A 19,514-nucleotide genomic window follows, 5' to 3' on the forward strand; every position below is an offset into this window, starting at 1 on the left:
CTTACCTCTGAGCCGAGAGCTCCTGTGCACAAACACCATCGGACAACACAGATAGTAACTCAATCATTGACTACAGCCTCTGACCGACACTGCTCATGCAGTTACATCGATTGAGGTCCTTGTTGAGATCGTCGATGTAATTGGCCATCCACAGATCCCCTGACAATATCCGGATCCGCTCCGTACTGTCCCTGACCATACGCACCAAATCCCCAGCGTCCTTACACGCCTTCGATACTGATCTGACACAACTCCGATACACCCCTGATACGTTCCGTACTGTGTACGCACTGATTCCTTAGAGTCTTGATGACTCTCTGATTCCGGCCCGACTCGACTCCGATACTGACCTGACTCGACTCCGATACTGACCCGAATCGACTCCAATACACCCCTGATACATTCCGTACTGTGTACGCACCGATTCATCAGAGTCCCAATGACTCTCTGATTCCAGCCTGACTCGCCTCCGATACCAACCCGATTAGCGATCGCTCTGAGCACAGATGACACCCCACGTATTTATCCTCTACTCAAGCTTCCTGGCTCCTGTTATGTACACAACGTCTTGTACCTGCTTAGATACCGTACATAGTAATTGATTTAGACTCCTTCGCAAGTCCTAAAGGGCCTACTTGTAACATCTTTGTGACACTTGGTGGCTATCCGAGGCGGCAGCGTACTGTTCAAACATCTTGTTGAGAGAACATTCGGCTTTCTTGTGCCAATTGTCAAACTCACGTCATGTGGATTTGAACCAATTAAGGCATAACATGGGGTGGAGAGCTGTGGCAACGGTGTAGTAGCTGTACTTGGGGTCAAGTATCAACTTTTCCCAGTATGTGTTGAGCATCTAGAGGCCGAGTTCGACAGCTGTTGCAAAGTAGCTAACGTCGTCGTGGTCAAACTTACTGATGCATGCCTCGTAGTGCTGCCAAAGTGCTTGAAGATTGACGATAGTATGCCACAACGAGCCAAAGCCTGACACGCTGTTGTTACCCTCCAACGCTTTGCAAAGGTCGTACGGCACTTTGAGAAACTTGATAAGTTCATCAACTTTGAGCCAATCGTTGTCCGATAACGCGTCAAGCACAGGGTCGTCGTGTTGACCTGCATCGTCACCACTAGCAAACTCCTTATTGGTCTTGGCTTGTTGCTTGTACTTGCGTTGAAACACTACAATTGGCTTACGTAGCTCCTGGCAACGGAGAAGCATGATATAAACTTATTGCCAGCATACTCCGCCGTCTTGGAGTAGTTGAAGTTTGACAAACTTCCATGTAGGGTCCTCATCGGTGAGGTCGGTGAAGGTTGATAAGAACAGCTCACGGCGCTTATGGGAGCAACTGTTACAATCAAAGGGCAACCCGCAACAACACTGAACAAACAGGACTACGCAATCGACACGGTCAGTATACTCAGTACGATCAGTATACTCGGTACGAGCAGTATACTTGGTACAATCAGTATACTCAGTACCGAGCGATCTGAGCAATCCTCTGCTCATGTATATAGCAAGTAGACACGCTGCCCTTATGGCATCGTGTTCAACCTCATCAATCAACTTTGTTATTGGAATCTCACTTGCTCTCGAGCCAGACAGTATACTCTGTACTACTCATTGCCCCCCAGTCGTCACGGCCTCCGGCTAGATGGCTATTACCTCGACTATTACAAAGGCTACTACCGCCTCGCCCGGATAGTCTACCCCTGACCACCCAAGCCTTGCTTAGGTGACTGTCAAACCCCTACGGACTCCCTGTACCTCCGCTCATCCCTGAGAACCAATCAAATAGTGTCTACGAGCTTTGCTTAAGGCACGAATCGCAACAATTCGTTCCTACAAGATCCTGCAAACCAGCTACAATCTAGCTTCAGAAACCTTAGTTGACTGGCCTTCTCCAAAGACTGTGGTAAGTTTGCTTTAAAGGGCAAAGGCCGAGAGCAAGCAGGTCTGTACCTCAAGCAGTGTAATCGTCTGGCCAAACTGTTGTTTAGCGGTTTGCATACAACTAGTGGCATGCCCGCAAGAGGCGAAGAGCTTCGCGTTTTGAGATGGGCAGACACAGCGGCTGTGCAGCGCAACGTCTTCATTTGCCAAAGCCAAATCATGCTAGTCTTTTCGTACAACAAGGCTAGTCAGAACTCAAACAATTCGTTTTTCATTGTTCGGGTTCCTTGCTCGGCTATCGAGAGATGCTTGTTTCTCTACCTAGCCTACATCAGGCCATTCAGCGACTTTCTCAGCCGTCAACTGAAGCTCGTCAACGCGACTGCTCCAACCAACCCACATCTGTTCACTGTTTACGATAGTCCGTCGGCATGCTTTAGTCCTGCATCTTGCTCAAAGACCCTGCAGCAGTCTACTACAGAGTGCCCGATACAGCTCTCCTTCAAGATCTATCGGCAGGTGGCGGTAGCTGTCAGCAAAAAGCATCTTCCTAGCCTTGTGCAGCCTTTCGACCCCAACGCTCCAAAAGACTACGATGGCTTCCTACGACTTCTCTCCTTCCAGACAGGTCACAATCCATCAACCCATGCTGGCGCATATGCTCTCGACCGTGCGTACCCGGCTAAGCTGCAACCTGAGCTTGTAGAGCGGTACTTCCAGAACAGCCGTGTGTGGCACCGATTCCTCGCTGTTACTGAAGAAGATCCAATTACTGTAGACGTTGACTCCGACGTAGGAAACTCGTCATCCAAACCTGCTCTCAGCGCACCTGGCTACCATCCGGATGATGCTGGGATGTTATCACCGGAGGTGATCGACGAAGTGGAAGTGTCCTCTGCCGATGATACAATCCGGCAAACTTCATCTGTCAAAGAAGGCAAACAACGAAGTAAGCGAAAACACAGGCAAGAAAGCATTAGTCCGACTCAAAGGAAGATTGATGCCTTGCGCGCAGACCTGCTCAAGCTTGAGCAGGAATACAAGAAACGGAGGCTGTGTAAAAGCGCTTGCTACCGGAGTAAGCAGAGTGGGCGCAACATCAGAGACTGTAGCCACACGTCCTTGGTTGTCCAGGCACGCCGCTCTGGCCGCAACAGAGGGGCACGAGAAGCTGCTGAACAAGCAAGAAGAGCAGTACGCAGTAACAAAGCCGCGAGCAACGATAGCAGCAGCAGCGAGTAAGATAAGGACACAGATAAGCTCTACACACCAGCCTCCGTCTCTAACTAGTGGAAAGAATACATAAAAAGGATCTTGTGCTACTTAGGGTCATGTACATAGTGCACGTGGGGATGCCGTGGAGCATGATCGACTACGCGCAGGAGAGCCGGCGAGGCGGACGAGCCGGCGAGAGGGTGGACTCGGTGGTGCTGGTGGAAAAGGGCGAGGTGGAGCAGACGATGAAGCAGAAGAGCGGCGACTTGGACATGCAGGCGATGGGCGTGTTCATCATCGGCAGCGGGTGTCGACGAGGGCTGATGAGCGGCTACTTGGACGGCAAGCGGGTGGAGTGCAACGACCTGGAGACGGCTAGGTGCAACCGGTACGGAGAGGGGGCTCGGGGGTGGGAGGACGAGCAGAGGGAGGCAAGCACGGAGTGGCAGCAGGTGCAGGAGGTGCTGGACGAGGTGCGGGAAGGGTGCGCGGTGTACTGGTTGATCGGGGCCGAGCTAGAGGCAGGAGAGTGGCAGAGACACACGGCAAGGGATTGCACTGCGCACGCCAGGCTGACGGGGAGAGAGCTGGATGCGTTTCGATGGGGCGTGTGGGACCGTGGGGGGAGTCACAGCTGCCGGCGGGGAGAAACGAAGAAAAGTAAGAGGGAGAAAGAAGATGGTGTAAGATAGGAAGAGAGACAGGTAGAGAGCAGCAAGAAAAGGATTATTAGGGTAGTCTTAGCAACTAAGGTAGTCTAAACAACTCGAGTACTTAAGTTGGAAGGGTGGGTGGTGGGCCCTACCTCCACGCGACCCTCACGAACAGCGCTCCGCTCGTCCCTAATTTGGAATAGTCCACGAATTGGGGGGTGAGTCGCCCCCGATTCGAGCTAGTCACGAAACAGCTCATTATTATAGCCTATCTAGGCTTAGCGCAGCCGCATCAAAGCGCATACTCCGGGCAATACAGCAGCAGCAGCTACACTCGTTTCTATCATGTCTTGTACCTGTACTAGTAACCATCTAAGAAAGGACAGCTCTATATGGTCTAAACGCCTTGCAATGCCAACAAATTGACCCTCTGCAATTTCAAACTATCCCGTAGAAAGCCCCCCTCTCAAAAGCACCTTCGCGCTCTCCTCAAAGACGACCTGTTATAGAGTTTATGTAGAGAATACTCTGTCTCTGCGTGTTTATAATAGCTACTCAACATCAGCGTGTTCATAACAGCTACTTAACATCAAAGGCCTCTGGTACGGAGTTGTACAAGTTTGGACTGCTCAACGCTCTCAATATCCAGAGATACGCTGGTATGAGGATCCACCGGACGGACAATTTGAACAACTAACCCAGCTCAGAGTCCATTGCCTTCCTCTGACTCTCTCATCTGATTACTCTGAAAGACTGTTGAACGATGGTGATTCCTCATAATCAACGTCATCATCCGCAACGCGTTTCGCTGCTCTCTCCTCTTGCTCCGCGTACTTTGCCTCATCGCCTGATTTCATCTCTTCAGGAGGTTTTTCCGACCGTTTCCTTTTGACGACCACTTTAGCAAATGAATGCTTGCGCAGTGCTCGTCGGGCTTTGCTCTCTGCGACATCAAGGTATTGGCAAAGCTGTTTTCCGGTGATCTGTATCTCTGTATTGTCGCTTCCCAATTCCTCTTGCACAAGTTCTTCACAGGTGAAATCGCTGAGGCAGAGCCGTAGGCCAAGGGATTCGGTGGGGTTTCCTTCATCGTCACGGAAAACCTAGTAGGTAGGAGAGTTAGGACAAGAAATGCCTTGAATTTTTGGAAATACTGTTTACCTCATGCGCGACCTCTTCGACAGCTCGCAATTCGAGCCCGTCAGCAGTTTCAAACAGTCTGGGTCGCCAAACTGACAAAGCCGCCTTGCGTGACTCCTTGCCATAGTCGATATCCAGACCAACGACGACCCGTACGCTAGCATCCGAGTCCAAAAGATAATTCTCGGCCAACCGGCCTAGACGCTTCTTCTTTTGTGAGTATGCGACCTCGATAATGACGCCCGGATATTCTGCATCGTCATGTATGAACGACGCGTCCGGCTCGTACTTTGATTTGCTAGAGGAGGCGCTAGCAGAGAAACGTAATTCAGTCAACCGGGCTGGTTGCACCTTCTGCGCGAATCGAGCGTTTCTGTCAGATCCACCACGGATTCCTTTCAACTGGGAGCGAATGTCATCCTCCAGCTTGTCGATGAATAGCTCATGTATCGCAGTAGGCATGCGAACGACTAGTCTGCGCTTGTCTTCGTCGTAGTCATGCCTGCCAGAAATTACTATCAGCCATGATCTCCCGAACAACTCCAAGGTTTACTGACCGTATTTTGTCGTCCACGAAACCCCAGAGCACCTTGTCTTGACGGAGTGTATCCTGAATCCGATCAAAATCGCTTTGTGCAAGTTGAAACTCTATCCACGGACCGCAATTTGTGTGTGTTCCTGCTTGGATCTGTCTGAAAAGCGCTATGACGCGAAGCGGTCCTGCAGTCGATTTCCTGTTGGTCGACGGAGGCGTCAAAAGCTGGTGCGTACAACTAGGCGGCGGCGTGACGCGATGATGCTGCGCTACATCAGTTTGCGAGTTCGACATTGCCGTATGCTGTGCTGCATCATGGAGTTGTTCGATGGTGAATCGTTCTCACGCAACGAGACGTTCAGAACTTGGGCGCTTTGGTTGACTCAGCAACACCGACGCGGGCCGTTTCCGCTTTAGGTCTTAACCTGAATTCACCTCTTATACCCTATTCAGGCTTAGAATAGCCCCTTAGTAGAACGGGTAGGCCTTGCGAACTCCGCATACAGCTGTTATGCGCATGGACACGGTACAATTAATTAGAGCATTACCAGTGTAGGCTGTCGCGGCGAAAGAAGACCAGTCACTCTGGCCTTCCGTCAATAGAAAGTTGCAGAAGCTCGGAATGGGGGCTGGGGATGGTCTTGCATATGCAGGGTCACAATGTCTACAGCGGCTGAGCGGGCTGTTGAGGTCGAGGTGCAGAGCTAACGTAGCTGGTGCTGCCCCTCATCTCGCGTCCTTGCCAACAAACACGATCCGCACGCGTCTTGTGTCCTTCTTTGTGACCTTTGCATCTGCAACGCAGGCATGGCGTATTACGCGTCTGCAAGGACGAAGCGCTTGCGCAAGTACTTGATCTTGCATGAGCATGGTTCTAAGGGACTTGATTGGAGTAGGCGTCGCGCAGTCAGTGAGGCGGGGCTGATGCAGCTCCATGCCACCTCGCTGTAGCCTTCTCCTGTCACTGATCGACCACACCACATAAGGGATACTAACGGCAGCCACTGCACGATCGTAACTCTGGCCAGGTACCAGGCTGCATCCTATATGATCTGGCTGATTCGCTGTTGCTATCCTTAGTCCCTTACGCAAGTCCCTCCCTCCCCGTAGCAGTCTACATGGCAGCTCAAGTACCTGAATACTACCTTTCTCGCAATTGGGACTATCCTCCCACGCCGGACGGCCCGATTCAGATCGGCAATGTCATATCCTCGCTCAAAGAGCCGCACCGCCCCCTTGCAACAGTGAAGCCCGATATTGGATCTCTGATCACTTCGACAAAGACTGGCACGTCGCTCAGAGAAGAGAAGGGGAGGTCTGGCGGGCTGTCGTTCATGACTACGTTTTTGGGTGGATTGCTACCTCTGTCTGGCGACGTAGGGATCAACGGTGAAAGATCGTCAGTTCAACCACGCAGCCACCAGTACACTCAATTGACTCTCGGTTAGGTCAGGAAAGTATTTTACGTTCAATAGCCTTGATACTACCTACATCAACACTGCCGGGGGAGACACTGATAAGGGCGATCAGACGAAATACCAAGCGTACATCGACCGCTGCGTCCGGGCTGACGGTGTCATACGCTACCTTGATCGAACATGGTTCCGCAAACACGTTTGGGTCGTCACGGGCATAAAGGTTGTTCGAGGAGGGGGAATCTCTACAACGCAGTCGAGTACTACAGACGTGGCGCTCGGTGTTCAGGCCGATGGAACAGCAATCAGTGGGGGCGCAGTTCCGGTAGGCGGTGGCCCTGAAGTTTGCGCTGGTCGGAAGTCGAAGTTCAATGTGTCCTGGAACGGAAGCACCGACTTTGTGCTGGCATACAAGGTTAGCAAAATCAAGGTTGACAAACTAGGGAAAGCGAAGAAAGAGAGAGAGTATCTCAAGGGCGCCTATCTCGAGCTTACGACTGCAGACGCGGAGTCTTTTGAGCTGGCTGTTACTCCCGTGGACAAACCTCGTCCTGACGTGAAGTGTAGTACCTTCACTGTGGCGGAAACAGAGGGCGAGAACTTGGTTACTTTGGGCATTGTGGAGGACTCCGACGATGAGGATTGAGCTACCCGAGTGACTATGCGCGGCGTTTCCTTGCATTTCCTTTCAATCAGAGTCGTGAATGACTTTTTTCATCTCCCTTTGAATGTCCGCTTCATGCCATCCGAACATGTGTCCAGGAGCCGATTGTAGGCTCAAGTAGAACACCCTGTCTCGTTCTTGCGCCATACTTTTCAGAACTGAGCGCAGCACAGAATGCTTCTTAAGTTGAACTATGTGTTCGTGATCGAGATGAGTTCTAGCATATCGCAACAGGAAAGCTGCAAGACTTGCCGCAATGGGTGTCGAAACCGATGTTCCGGTCATGGCCTTCGTGACGCTACCTCCTTCGTAGCTCTCAGGTGACTGAGCTAGGTTCTTCGGCCACGAGGATGTAACCGCAACCCCCATGGTAGCAAAGTTGCAGTCCCCGAGCTTCGTGGGATTGAAGTCACAAAAGTCCCCAAAAGCATTGGTCGAATGTATGCAGAAGACACCGTCGTAGCGTGCTGGGTATGTTCGACGACGATTTGCACCTTGGTTAGATGCAGCTGCGAACACGTGAACCTCCTTGTCTTTTGCATACTTGATCGCCTGTTCTAGAGGATCTGGCAATTCCCGTTCTTCGAAACCGACTGATATTGAGATTACGTCGGCTCCAGCGTCAACGGCACACGTAATAGCCTGATCACAGTAAGCATGAGCTACGGTAAATGGTCGCAATGATGAGTACCTCCGCAACACGTTCACGATCTGGTTGCTTGTCCACGTTGACATCGGCAACGTACAGTTCAGCATCGGAAGTGTACTCAAGGATCAGTCCAACAACGTGTGTACCATGTCCCACACTGTCGCTTATAGCGGCATGGTTCAGCTTCTTGAACCTGGGCTTATGAGGGTCCTTTTCCGACCTATCGAAGACTCTGATCCTTTCTCGTGCACTCCTGATGTCATTGTGCTCTTTGTCAAGGCCGCTGTCAAGGATGGCTATCTTGATGCGTTTGGAGGCCTCCAAAGGTGGATCCGTCTCAAATGCATCCGCAGTGCGTCGGAATGCCTCTTTCCATTTCGTATATTGCTTCGACCTTCTTGAGTCAGAGACCCGAATGTCTCGCTAGGACATCTAAGGACTTACCTATCCTCCAGGCTAACATCTGATTGGTAAGATCCCGATCCTTGGTATCCAATCTGACCCAACCTGCTCGGTAACGACTTCAAAGGCAGAACACAAGGCTTGTCTAGTATGTCTTGAAATTTGAGGGAGAATATCAGATTGTGTAGAGGTTTGACAACCTTCTCAAACAGATATCTGCGTCGCGATGTGATACAGCTTGAGCACGGCTCTCGTTTTCCGGTAGAGTTGATTGCGTTCCGTTGGCAGTGGCTACGCGAACGGTCAATGGCAGTAGCATGAGTAGAAAGTGTCAGCATGCGTACCTTGAACAAGCAGTCCTCAGAGCCTTGTTGTCAAAGCATGCCTCGGTGGCAGCCTTGTATCTCTTTCTGATGTTGTCTCCAGCCGGATCGCAAGGACCAAGGCGCGGCCAGCTTGACTCTTCGCACATGTCATGGCCCTCAGAACATTCATCGTTCAGTTTGCGCTGTGACATTGCAGGACTTGTGGAATGATTGGTAAATGGAATGTGGTCATCCCAACCAATCCTGACCAGCAACAATCCCAGAGCAAGGATTCGTGGGTAATTGTGACAAACGGGTCGTAAATCGGCATACTCTTCCACAAGCTTGTGTGTCTCAACGTTGGTGAAAGAAGTCATAAGCGAGGGCCGACAAGTGATGACCGTTGTTTGCCAGTTGGGCGCTTTTAGCTCCGTCATGAAGTGTATTGACTCGGCTGACCATTCGCGCTTTGTCCATTCAGAGTCATAGTACTGCCACATTGAGCGCGCTAATGTAAAGGCAAGTGCCAGCTTCATCTTCCTTGTCAGGGCGTAGCGCGACATCACTTCCGCCAAGGATATACTCGGCTCGTTTCTCAACCTCTGTTGCGGTGTTTCTCCATCGAAATAGGCGAGGGACTGATCTTTGAGACGAAGAATCATCCTGACAGATCCAGAGCTTTTGCGTAGCAGCTCGCAAAAGCCTCCCCCAGGCTGAATTGCGGATTCGACTTCTCTGGTCATGGCTTGGCGTCGATGAAAGTCCACCGTCTCTCTTTCCTCGGGACTGGTGCCAGTTAGGGTGAGCTCGCCTGTTTGATCCCGTAGAGGTCTTGTACTACAGCGGCACAAACCATGTGAGTGGAAGTCTGCCAAATAGAAGGACTACTTACTGGGCAATCTGGATCCGCAATTGTTGCCATTGGCAAATCGACGAGTCTACCTGGACAGTCGATGAACTGAAGACATGCAGATCGTTGTTTGCAAAGCTATCGGTCCAGTTTGGGCGCCCTACCAGACATAGCCTGGCTTCATGCTGTCGTGACTTTCTGGAGGAGGCTTCAGATCCCGGACAAGCACACTTTGCGTATTTTGATAGAGCTGTGTGGAGACTATTCGCAATTGAACGTGGCAAGTCCTCCAGCGCATCTTTGCCCTCGGAAGTCTCCAAGATATGAAGTAAGTCATGCTCTTGAAAATCCATGAACAGCTTGAGAGGGGCTCTCGTTCGGAAGTACTGCAGGCCTTCTCTTTCATCCATGGAAGCCGATGCGTATTTCCAGAATCCGTCATTAGCATGCTCTTGTGCTGCACAACAGAGCCAGGCCTCCGTGTCAATATCGCAATGTTCATGAGGGTGTCCCGTAGGTGCCTGCTGCCACTGCTACAATGAGTACAGTCCATATCGACATTCCAGGGATACTTGCCCGACACAATATCTGCAGTTCGTGGAGGAAGTCCTTCGGCAGGTTGTTCGGCTGTTGCTCGGCTTCTGTAAGAACAGCGCAAATGTGCGTGAGGACCCATAGTTTCGGCAGGTCATTAAGGTGGAGCCCCGCAATCAGACCTATAACGATGTCACGCAAGCCGGTTAAGGTCTCCTTCAGACCTTGTTCGCATTGCATCTTACTCAACAAAGTCTGATCTGAGCAAGTATAATCAGAGGGACGATAAAAAGCGAGGGAGAGATGAGGTACCGCTGATGCTGGCGAAGCCTGACACATGGCGTTGGCATCTTGCGCGCTGCACTTGTGCGGCTGAGCGTATGAGGGTAAAGTGGGATGCTGCCCGATACCGTGGATAATCAATCGACGGGCCGGCTCAACGAACGGGCCACCCCACCAACTTTGTCACCTCCACAACAGTAAGGCTACACCACCACGTAGAGTAATTATTATTATACAAGAAGCTGTCAGAATATAGTGTTGACTACCGCAAAACTTTTGGCTATCTCAGTTTTTCTGTAGGACGTGTGACACAGTCACTACGGGTCTCAACTCCTTGGGGTGCTGAGCTGGGCTCATGAGCCACCTGTGGACGACGCCTTGCTGCACCACCACCACCTTTGGATATTTTTGACTGCAATTTCTTTGAGGCTTTCTTCCTTGCCTGTTTAGGCAATTTAGATGCTTTTTGCGCATTCTTGAGCTCTCTCACGCGTTCCTTCTCAGCCTTCCGAGCTTGCTGTTCACGCTCTTCTTGGGCCCTCTTTTGAGCAGTCTCTTCATGCTTCTGCGCAGCCTTCTCCGCGTTTTCTGCCTTAGTCTTCTCTCTTAGAAGCTTGTTGTTGTACTGTAGTTGCTTCTTATCTGCCCTTGCTGCCTCTTCTTCCAACTCCTTCTTCTCTGCATCCTTCATACGTTGATCAGCACGTGTAAGGGTATCTGTGACAGTGAGCTTAGTAACAATGGGGGGCGGTCTCATAAGATTAATTGCTACCGTCTCCTGGCCATTGTGTGCACGATTATCTATGCGCTCTCATCCGTACCACGCTAACGTCCTGATGGGTTAGCGCCATCGTCCCGACACGTGACAGCCTACTTCACTACAGCACCATAACCCTGTTACAGCACGTGCCTTGGATAGAGGATCATAGAATATTGCTCCACCTTGTACATTAGGGTCGCGCGGTGACAGTGGTAACACCTTCTTTTTCTTACTCCGCTTCTTCTTAGCCTGTATAGCCTGTTCAAGGTCTGTTATCCTGTGATTCTGGAGCTCAACCTGTACATGAAGCTGATGTATAGCCTGTAAGGCTTCATTAGCAGCCGTTTGATCACCATACTTCACTGCTTGGTCAAAATTCGACCTACAATGTTGCCAATTGGGAGGAGGAAGCAGGCTGAGGCTTAGTTTGCTCTTGAGGCATCATAGGTGGTGGTGGTGTTGACTTTTTGAAGCGATCAAGTATGATATCAGGTTTGAGTGGGTATATACCCGTGTTCTCAAAGGCACTCAACACCAACGTTTCCATAAAGGTATTGATCCAGGCAGGCCAGAATAGACTTATAAAGTCTGCCTTTTTCACTGGGAGCCATCCCTCCGTTGTATGATCGTGATATACAAGCTCTTTTCAGTAGTTTTGACTCAGGGGCTTGAAGCACGCCACATCTAAGGGTTGCAGCGTATGAGTAGCGTGAGGTGGGTATACCAGCACCAGAATTCAATGGTCATTGCAGTAATCAAGGAAGGCCTTTGTCACGTGGCTGCTGTGGCCATCTAGAATGAGTAATCTAAACTTTCTCCAAGCTTTCCTCTTGGTGGCAGGCTCAAACACTTGCTTAAGCCAGGCAACACTAAGATTGTCATTTGTCCAGCCACTCAGTGATACTGAGAAGTATATAGAGTGAGTCTCTGGGTCAATATCATGTACCCAATTGGCTTGCACCTTGTCTCCGGCTGCAGAGAAGATCACCACGGGGGGGAGGGTAGTACCGTCAGCACTTATACACCCTATAATGGTTACCCACTCCCAATTGGCATTGTGAGTAGGTTGTTTGAAGCACCTCTCCTTGTAGAGTATCTTATCAAATACCCTCTTAGTCTTGCCAATTACCCCAATCATAAATCCCTTCTTGTCCATATTGTAAGTGTTCTCAGGCTCCACCTCAAACTCCGCAACTTTCTCAGACAGAAGACCAAAGTATAGACGGTATCTTTCACCGTTATCAGCCTTATGACAATTGCTTTCCATGGGGGTGGTCCAGGCAGTGATAAGGGTGTCGTTATGACGGTGAATAAGCCTTGTAACCCATGCCTCAGAAGGCTCCCATTTGCACAAGGGAGTTGCGAAATTGATAATCATTTGCTGTGTAGGTGGACAGTGTTTCTCAGTGAGGCTTCTGATGTATTGTACAAGCTCTGCCTCATCGCGTTGTGATAGTAGTTGGCGTTGATCATGAGCCCCTGTACAGGTTGTTCTCCAACCCTGGTGGTGTTTTGTCAAAGTAGTGCGGGAAACACCATGTTTTTTGGCAAGAAATTGGTACGAAAAAGATTCTCCTTGTTTCAAAGACCTTATCTCTGCAAGGGCAGCTTTCAGAGTCATTGTGGTGGTGGGTTGGTGGGGGGGGGGGGTCAAAGTAAGTGTGAAAGTTGGTGGGGTGACCCGTTCATTGAGCCGGCCCGTTGATTGATTAGTCACGGTAGCGACTACTTGCGCCACGGCGCTTACGTCGGCAGTCCCGACCGCAACGCTCAACATTCACACTACCTCCCTCTCGTTTCGTGCGCGCGATCTTGAGGCGCATGCCAGAGTGAGGAAGCATGTCGAGCTCCAACCTCACACAGCACCCTGTCTCATCCGCTGACCCACCCTTTGGGTGTTCGAACATCGCAGATGCAGCCATCGCTTGTCGAAACAGCCTTACTTCATGCAATACCATCAGCTACCTCTGGGATGAATGGGCAGAGAATAGACTGGCAGATTTCCGGCTCTGGGATGCCAGCATTGGTGCTTCTTCCCAGAGCGGTTCCTCCCTGGAAGACCGGCTAATCTCAACACCGCATATCAAAAAGGTCATACTGAGCCTTCTGAATGTGTTCAAGGTTACCATAGACGAGTGCAGAGAATTCGGTGAGTCCTGAAGATCTCAGACCAAGCTTCTTAGGTAAGCGGTGCTAACATGGGGGAGGCCGCAGAAGTGATCAAACAGTGAGCCGATATGAGTCTTACACGCCACAGGCTGCTCGACTTGAAGGTTGGTTCCAATAATTACTGTTCAGCAAATCCTAACGTACAACAGATTTTGCATACTCAAACAAGAGCCATGAAACCACAAGCTCGCTGTCTCTATCACTGGTCGAAGTCATTCAAGCCGCTGATACGCTCTTGAACGACCTTGTACGACTTGCTGTCATGATTCGAAAGGTATCGACCAAATCCCACAGCTTCGAAGCAGATGGCTCATTCAAACAAGATGTGCTGGATCCCACCGTGAAGCACGCTGAGTGGCTTTCAAAGGTCGAGAATGACGAGCATGCTCTCAAGAAAGAGATGAAAAAGCCTGAAAATCAGAGAGATGCTACGAGAATCAAACGTATTGAGGCAAGGCTTCCTCGAGAGAGGCATGTTCTCAAGGTACTGAAGCATAGGCTCGATGCCGCGAAGTTCGCAAAGGCTGGGGATATGCACAACGCGCGCAGACAAGAGGATCTCGCCAAAGCAGAGGTTGATGCGTGGAACGAAAAGCACTCTCTCAAGAGCTCCGTCAAGCCGGCCTACACTAAGATGCCTGATGAGGAGGTTTGTGATAATGACAAGGACGATCGGACCAAGCTAACTATCTAGATGTTCTTCATGAGCCTCGATGAGCCTACCAAACAATACCACAAACCTCCCTCGGAAGGTGAGTCTGCAATACCTAGTCACTTGAAGCTTTTATGAGACTGTAACTAATTTGAAACAGACTCTCAACACATTGACCTCTCACACAAGCGTGGCGTTGTTGACAGACGTTTGATCAATCTTGAGAGAAACCTAAGAATTGCAACACTCTCTGAGGATCGTCAGAGATATGAGGAGGAGAAGACTCAGAAGACTCATGAGAGGGACATGCTATCGCTGAAGCTTGAGATACGCGAGATAGAGTTGAACAAGGTCATGAAGGATGCTGAGAAGAAGAAGCACATTGAGCAGTTGAAGGAGCAGGTGACTGTAGGTGAACGCAAGGAAGCTGAACGACTTTTGCACAGCCGAGATGCTACGCCGCAGGCATCATGATTAGCAGATATGCGATTGGAAGAGGGCAGATGGGGCAAGGGTAAGACCAACCTTTAAAAATTAAGTTTTCTCTTTAAGGATGCCAAACTTGCAATGCAGTTGTAGAATTTGAATATACTCTTCTAAATTTTAATCTAAGTAATAGTTGTTAAGACATTGCATTTAAAGGAGGGGTAGTGCAGCAGTACAGGACTAGCGTGCGCTAAGCCTAAAACATATTATTCTTACCCTCTACTAGTCTAAGCATCCTGTTGCCTGTAACTGCAAGAACTCTACGATTTAAATGCACTTGTTTAAGTAGTAATTTAAGTTGTAGTTGTTGCAATAATGCAGGGTAGTGTTGCAGCAGAGGACTAGCATATACTTAGCCTAAAACAAATTAATTGCTAAATATTTAAAGGCACTGTGTAACAACTGCAACCGAATGACCACCGGTACGGTTCCGAGTCGTTCCTTATCTGCATACATGTCGGCAGGCATCGCGCTGCTGTACTATCTGAGCCCCTGTTGGCACCTGCATGCACGATAAGCTAGTCTACCGCTCCGGGTCCGATTGTCCTCCTAACGGTATACTTAAGCAGTTCAACACAGTTGTTAGATAGAGTAGTTTTTCTGTATCCTTTCGTACAAGACCTATAGGTGTAGGGAATTCAATCCTAGTGTTCTCAACGTCCCAGCACTCCCATATGCCTCGTAGCGGACTCACACTTATTCCGGATATCTTCCCTGCTGGCCTGCGTCGTTACACACTGTACATAACACACTGTTACTTGTAACTATAAGCTAAAACTCTATATATATAGAGACGTACTCTGCAATTCAAATATATGTGTAAGTAATAATCTGTTGAAGTTGTACACAGGACAGAGTCCCAAGTATACGGGTTCTGTTAGTTCTTGGGGATAAGGTGTCATCCTGACATGGCTTGCAGCCAACAACCCTACCAGTCTTTATACTTGTGTCAGCACCCATTTGTCAGCTCCCATTTGTCAGCTTGCCACCCATCTAGGTATATGAACCCCCTTCTTCCCACCTCTAGATAGTTCTCACTCATGCTTGCAACTCAATTCAATTCACCTTTCAATTCATTCCTCAACTCACTCCTTACTGATCCTATGTGGTATCTTTCAGACTGCCGAGACCTGGCGAACGACACCTGGTCAGAATAGCGCATGAAGGGTGGTTTTGGCTTGGAGAGAGCGTAATTTTTGGAAAACTTGCGCCGCGGCAAGTAAACGGTAAGCGGATGGGATAGAATGGAAGCTGTAATTTCTGCTACATGACAGTGGGACCAAGCATCACAATCGAGGTATATGTGAGACAAAGTATTACAACGGATGTGTGTGTTTGAGGCAGTCTTCGTACGCACGGGCGCTGGGTAAGGCCGGATCGGCGTGCGCTTGCCTAGTATTGCAGTCGGTTCGCTACTGGCCGCTCGGACTAAAATCGATGAGAGCTATCAGAGGAGCTTAGCAAGAGCTGCGAAGCGAGGGGATTTGCGGCTTACGTTCAAGCACCGGAAAACGCAAGTGCATGTTGGCGCACAATGCCGTCCAGTACAGCACCATACAGCACCATACACTACTAACGTGCTTAATCTGGCTAGACGCGCGCAAACAGAAGCTCTCACCGCCTGGACGTCAAACCACTCGTGGACAACCTATCTCGTTACGTATGCCCAGTAATTTGGCAGTTACCATACGAACCACTTGGGACACCAGCCTCTGGTGGACTTGCGCTAGAAGGACATAGTCAGCACTGGACTACTCGTGAACATACCGCCACCCGCCTACGCGGTACGTCCACTCCGGGCCAAAATACTTACTTGTGAATGAGGCCATAACAGGGCGTTCCTGTGCTATGACCTCCGCAGGTGTCGGGCTCGAGCAAGTCCTTCATTTCTGGAGTCGTACAACAGCACAGTACTGAGGCTAGGCCAATGACGCCAGGTCATGTACATTGCAGTTGTAACATCTGCAGGGACCATGCTTGGTTCTCGGTCATCTCAAGTGGTTCGCTGCGTGCTGTGCTGAAGAGCATGCTGCGACCCCAAGTAGTCTGCTGTGCACTCCAAATCCAAACGGTCCATGGAATGCGGGATCCCACCTCGGTCACCCGAGTACGTACGGTCTAGTTACTGTACTGGAGGAGAGCTGTTCGCCACGTGTGCCGGCCCCAATCATCTTCATATGGTCGGCCCTCCAAGGTCGAAAGAACACAGAGACATCCGTGTCCTTGCATCGCTCGAAGTCGCTCGAAGCCGCTCGATGTAGCTCTCTAGATGGCTTGGAGCATATCTTTCCTCGAATTCTCCCCTCTTCTACACGTCCTCCTCCTAGTTTCAGTTCCTGCTGGCTGGGTTGGATGGATCCTCTATGCCAGGTGCATTCATCCACTAGCAAAGTTTCCCGGGCCGCTTCTAGCATCGGTCACTCGACTTTGGCTTATCTTTGATGTCGCGAGTGGTAATGCCGAGAAATCGCAGAGACGACTCCACGAGAAGTACGGTAAGAGCCCACGTGACGATCAAAGTATAGAGGACGTAGAAAACGCTGATAGTTACTTGGCCCTATTGTTCGTATAGCGCCAGACGAGGTGGCTATAGCAGATCCTGACGCTATCAAAACCATCTACGGAGCTCACTCTGGTTTTACCAAAGTCAATCCCCGAAGCCTGCAATGTCTGGATATCATGCTGACCAGTAACAGACCGACTTCTATCTCCCCTTCCGAGCAACATGGGGCAGATATCCAGACGCTTTTACGAACTTAGATGAGCGTCAGCACGCCGAGCGCCGAAGGATCGTCAGCAGTCTCTACTCTCTGTCAAACATCCTACAACTGGAAGAGGGCATTGACGCCTGTATCGAAATGCTCGTGGGCAGGCTTAAAGAGCGCGCCGCGACGAATAGGGCCGTTGATATGGCGGAGTGGGTGCAATGGTAAAGTCGTAGACAACCAAGCCCTCGACTGTAGAAGCTGATCTGGCCACATAGGTACGCTTTCGATGTCATTGGAGAGCTATTCTTCAGCCGCAAGTTCGGCTTCATGGAGAACGCGCACGATCACCAACGCTACATCCACGCCTTGGACCTGGTCACTCCGTTCTTAGCTGTGGCGTGCGTTATGCCGGCGTACATGCGACCCTTCTTCCTTGCGAGCGGAGCCATGGTACCTCGTGTGTTCAGGGCGCTCAACGCTCTCAAGCACATCGAGAGCGCGTCTGATGCGTGTGTCGCTGAGGGAAGACTTGGCTTCAAGTGCGATCGAGGCCGCAAAGACATGCTCGATGGTTTCTTTGACATTTGGCACAAGAAGGGAGAGGCAAAAGACTTTACCTTGATGGAAGTGAAGATGGAGGTCTACGGCACATTGTAAGTTCACCGAAAACAGCAACGCTCCAGGCCACAACTGACAAGCGCCAGCATTGCCGGCTCCGACACAACTGCAGCTGCGATAACAGCCATACTGTATCACCTCGTGCGAACACCCTCAGCCTACGCTAAACTCACCGCCGAGATTGACGAAGCGACTGCCTCTGGGCTCCTGAGCCTCCCTACTGTCCAGTATCACGAAGCCGTTGGGCTTCCGTACCTCGTCGCTTGCTGTAAGGAGGGCATGCGACTGCACCCTAGCGTAGGCTTGACACTTCCGCGCCATGTGCCCGCAGGTGGGTGCATCATCGCGGGTGAATGCTTTCCTGAAGGCACGCGGGTGGGTGTCAACGCAGCGGTCGTGCAACGGGACAGAAAAATCTTCGGAGAGGATGCGGATGAGTTTGTACCTGAACGATGGTTCCGCAAAGGCGCAGCAAGGATCAAGAGGGTGATGTTCCAGGTGTGTGCTTGCAGCCACTGCACAGGTAACCTTACCGAAGGCCTGCTAACACGATCGATAGTTTGGTGGTGGCTCAAGAACGTGTATTGGGAAGAACGTGAGTTCCACACAACTCGCTGCTAGGGCGGACTAACATCTCAGATCTCGCTGTGCGAAATGTACAAGCTGATCCCCCAGCTTCTGCGCTCCTTTCACATAACGCCTTCGGAGCCCGAGAAGGAATGGGAGACGCACAACTACTGGTTCAACAAGCCGTCTAAAGTGCGCATGATGCTTAGCACTAGGACACATGGTTCGGTAAAACTAGCACGAAAATAGAAAAACTTGCTGTTAGAAAGACTTGCTGTGTGAAAGCCATCGAGAGCAGGTCATCGTACGACCTACACCCGAGGATTGAGATTCTTCAGCATCATACCCATCAGCAACTTCGCAACCATCGTCGCTGCCTGATCTTGTGAAGTGAACGACTAGTTCCCTTGTTTTCGAAATCCCTTGGTCTTTGACTCTTGATGGTAGAGCTCGCGTACGTCCAAATAGCATTACATCATATGACTGCTCTGCAGACACGACCAACGCGTCCGACCACTTTCGAGCATAGATCACGCGCTCGTACATGCATAGACACAAAAGCATAATTACTCATTCACCACACTCAATTTATGCGCCACCACAGCGCCGAAACTACTGACCAACGCACTGAACGAATAGCATTCATGTGAGAAAGGTGCACAAGAACAGACCTTATACGTCCTTTAGCGTTTGATCTTCGTCACTGAGCTAACGTTGAAAGGCTACGGGAGGGGTAATGTACGTATTCAGCGCAGTATGTCAATACAAATGATTGTCCAACAGCAAAGCTGAACTTACGCCGGAGGAACGTCATCCGCTGAGACACATGACCATGATTACCTGCTCCCGCAGCTTGTCCATCATACTGGAACGGAGCAAACGCGAGGTTTGGATTGTGTTAAGCATTCTAGCCTAGCTCACGATCTATCTGCAGTTAGCGAATGGCTCCGCGTTACGTGCTGGTTGAATCGACCCTGTCACCCATGTCCATCCATCTGTTCGCGCCATCTCGAAGCAGT

At 50.4% G+C, this 19,514-nt stretch overlaps 11 protein-coding genes across 11 annotated transcripts; 5 read left to right on the top strand and 6 right to left on the bottom strand.

Moving 5' to 3' along the window:
* Positions 1–853: 853 nt before the first annotated feature.
* Positions 854–1,216, bottom strand: BU25DRAFT_454235 (uncharacterized protein; the record flags this gene model as incomplete). Its single annotated transcript, XM_033709853.1, has 1 exon — positions 854–1,216. The coding sequence occupies one exon, from the start codon at positions 1,214–1,216 to the stop codon at positions 854–856; it is 363 nt and encodes a 120-aa protein (XP_033567310.1).
* An 804-nt stretch (positions 1,217–2,020) lies between these two features.
* Positions 2,021–3,831, top strand: BU25DRAFT_445050 (uncharacterized protein; the record flags this gene model as incomplete). Its single annotated transcript, XM_033709421.1, has 2 exons — positions 2,021–3,129; positions 3,219–3,831. 2 exons carry the CDS (start codon positions 2,021–2,023, stop codon positions 3,796–3,798), a joined length of 1,689 nt encoding a protein of 562 aa, XP_033567311.1. The 3' UTR covers positions 3,799–3,831.
* Positions 3,832–4,092: 261 nt separating this feature from the next.
* Positions 4,093–5,728, bottom strand: BU25DRAFT_383190 (uncharacterized protein; the record flags this gene model as incomplete). The annotated part of the gene is made up of 3 exons (XM_033704269.1): positions 4,093–4,862; positions 4,921–5,401; positions 5,457–5,728. The coding sequence occupies 3 exons, from the start codon at positions 5,726–5,728 to the stop codon at positions 4,500–4,502; spliced, it is 1,116 nt and encodes a 371-aa protein (XP_033567312.1). The 3' UTR covers positions 4,093–4,499.
* A 466-nt stretch (positions 5,729–6,194) lies between these two features.
* BU25DRAFT_406379 (uncharacterized protein) lies at positions 6,195–7,673 on the top strand. The gene is made up of 2 exons (XM_033705259.1): positions 6,195–6,833; positions 6,883–7,673. The coding sequence occupies exons 1-2, from the start codon at positions 6,553–6,555 to the stop codon at positions 7,493–7,495; spliced, it is 894 nt and encodes a 297-aa protein (XP_033567313.1). The 5' UTR covers positions 6,195–6,552; the 3' UTR covers positions 7,496–7,673.
* BU25DRAFT_471362 (subtilisin-like protein) lies at positions 7,086–8,474 on the bottom strand (the record flags this gene model as incomplete). Its single annotated transcript, XM_033710818.1, has 2 exons — positions 7,086–8,175; positions 8,216–8,474. Coding segments are annotated over 2 exons (897 nt in total), but the record flags the coding sequence as incomplete, so codon positions are not given.
* A 288-nt stretch (positions 8,475–8,762) lies between these two features.
* On the bottom strand, positions 8,763–10,681 carry BU25DRAFT_89210 (uncharacterized protein). The gene is made up of 3 exons (XM_033712220.1): positions 10,296–10,681; positions 9,762–10,249; positions 8,763–9,706 (listed from the first exon to the last, which is right to left on the bottom strand). The coding sequence occupies exons 1-3, from the start codon at positions 10,590–10,592 to the stop codon at positions 8,896–8,898; spliced, it is 1,596 nt and encodes a 531-aa protein (XP_033567315.1). The 5' UTR covers positions 10,593–10,681; the 3' UTR covers positions 8,763–8,895.
* Positions 10,682–10,815: 134 nt separating this feature from the next.
* Positions 10,816–11,842, bottom strand: BU25DRAFT_417646 (uncharacterized protein; the record flags this gene model as incomplete). The annotated part of the gene is made up of 3 exons (XM_033707821.1): positions 10,816–11,220; positions 11,410–11,572; positions 11,682–11,842. The coding sequence occupies 3 exons, from the start codon at positions 11,840–11,842 to the stop codon at positions 10,816–10,818; spliced, it is 729 nt and encodes a 242-aa protein (XP_033567316.1).
* A 681-nt stretch (positions 11,843–12,523) lies between these two features.
* Positions 12,524–12,910, bottom strand: BU25DRAFT_321364 (uncharacterized protein; the record flags this gene model as incomplete). Its single annotated transcript, XM_033702249.1, has 1 exon — positions 12,524–12,910. A coding segment is annotated over one exon (387 nt), but the record flags the coding sequence as incomplete, so codon positions are not given.
* A 175-nt stretch (positions 12,911–13,085) lies between these two features.
* BU25DRAFT_406381 (uncharacterized protein) lies at positions 13,086–13,719 on the top strand. The gene has a single exon (XM_033705260.1). The coding sequence runs from the start codon at positions 13,135–13,137 to the stop codon at positions 13,453–13,455; it is 321 nt and encodes a 106-aa protein (XP_033567318.1). The 5' UTR covers positions 13,086–13,134; the 3' UTR covers positions 13,456–13,719.
* A 278-nt stretch (positions 13,720–13,997) lies between these two features.
* On the top strand, positions 13,998–14,729 carry BU25DRAFT_406382 (uncharacterized protein). The gene is made up of 2 exons (XM_033705261.1): positions 13,998–14,216; positions 14,277–14,729. The coding sequence occupies exons 1-2, from the start codon at positions 14,168–14,170 to the stop codon at positions 14,588–14,590; spliced, it is 363 nt and encodes a 120-aa protein (XP_033567319.1). The 5' UTR covers positions 13,998–14,167; the 3' UTR covers positions 14,591–14,729.
* A 2,142-nt stretch (positions 14,730–16,871) lies between these two features.
* BU25DRAFT_436714 (cytochrome P450) lies at positions 16,872–18,744 on the top strand (the record flags this gene model as incomplete). The annotated part of the gene is made up of 7 exons (XM_033708965.1): positions 16,872–17,097; positions 17,175–17,248; positions 17,299–17,531; positions 17,586–17,963; positions 18,015–18,426; positions 18,488–18,523; positions 18,568–18,744. 7 exons carry the CDS (start codon positions 16,872–16,874, stop codon positions 18,742–18,744), a joined length of 1,536 nt encoding a protein of 511 aa, XP_033567320.1.
* Between the last annotated feature and the right edge of the window lie 770 nt (positions 18,745–19,514).

Source organism: Macroventuria anomochaeta (genome assembly GCF_010093625.1).
Source record: "Macroventuria anomochaeta strain CBS 525.71 unplaced genomic scaffold BU25scaffold_2, whole genome shotgun sequence".
NCBI lineage: Eukaryota > Fungi > Ascomycota > Dothideomycetes > Pleosporales > Didymellaceae > Macroventuria > Macroventuria anomochaeta.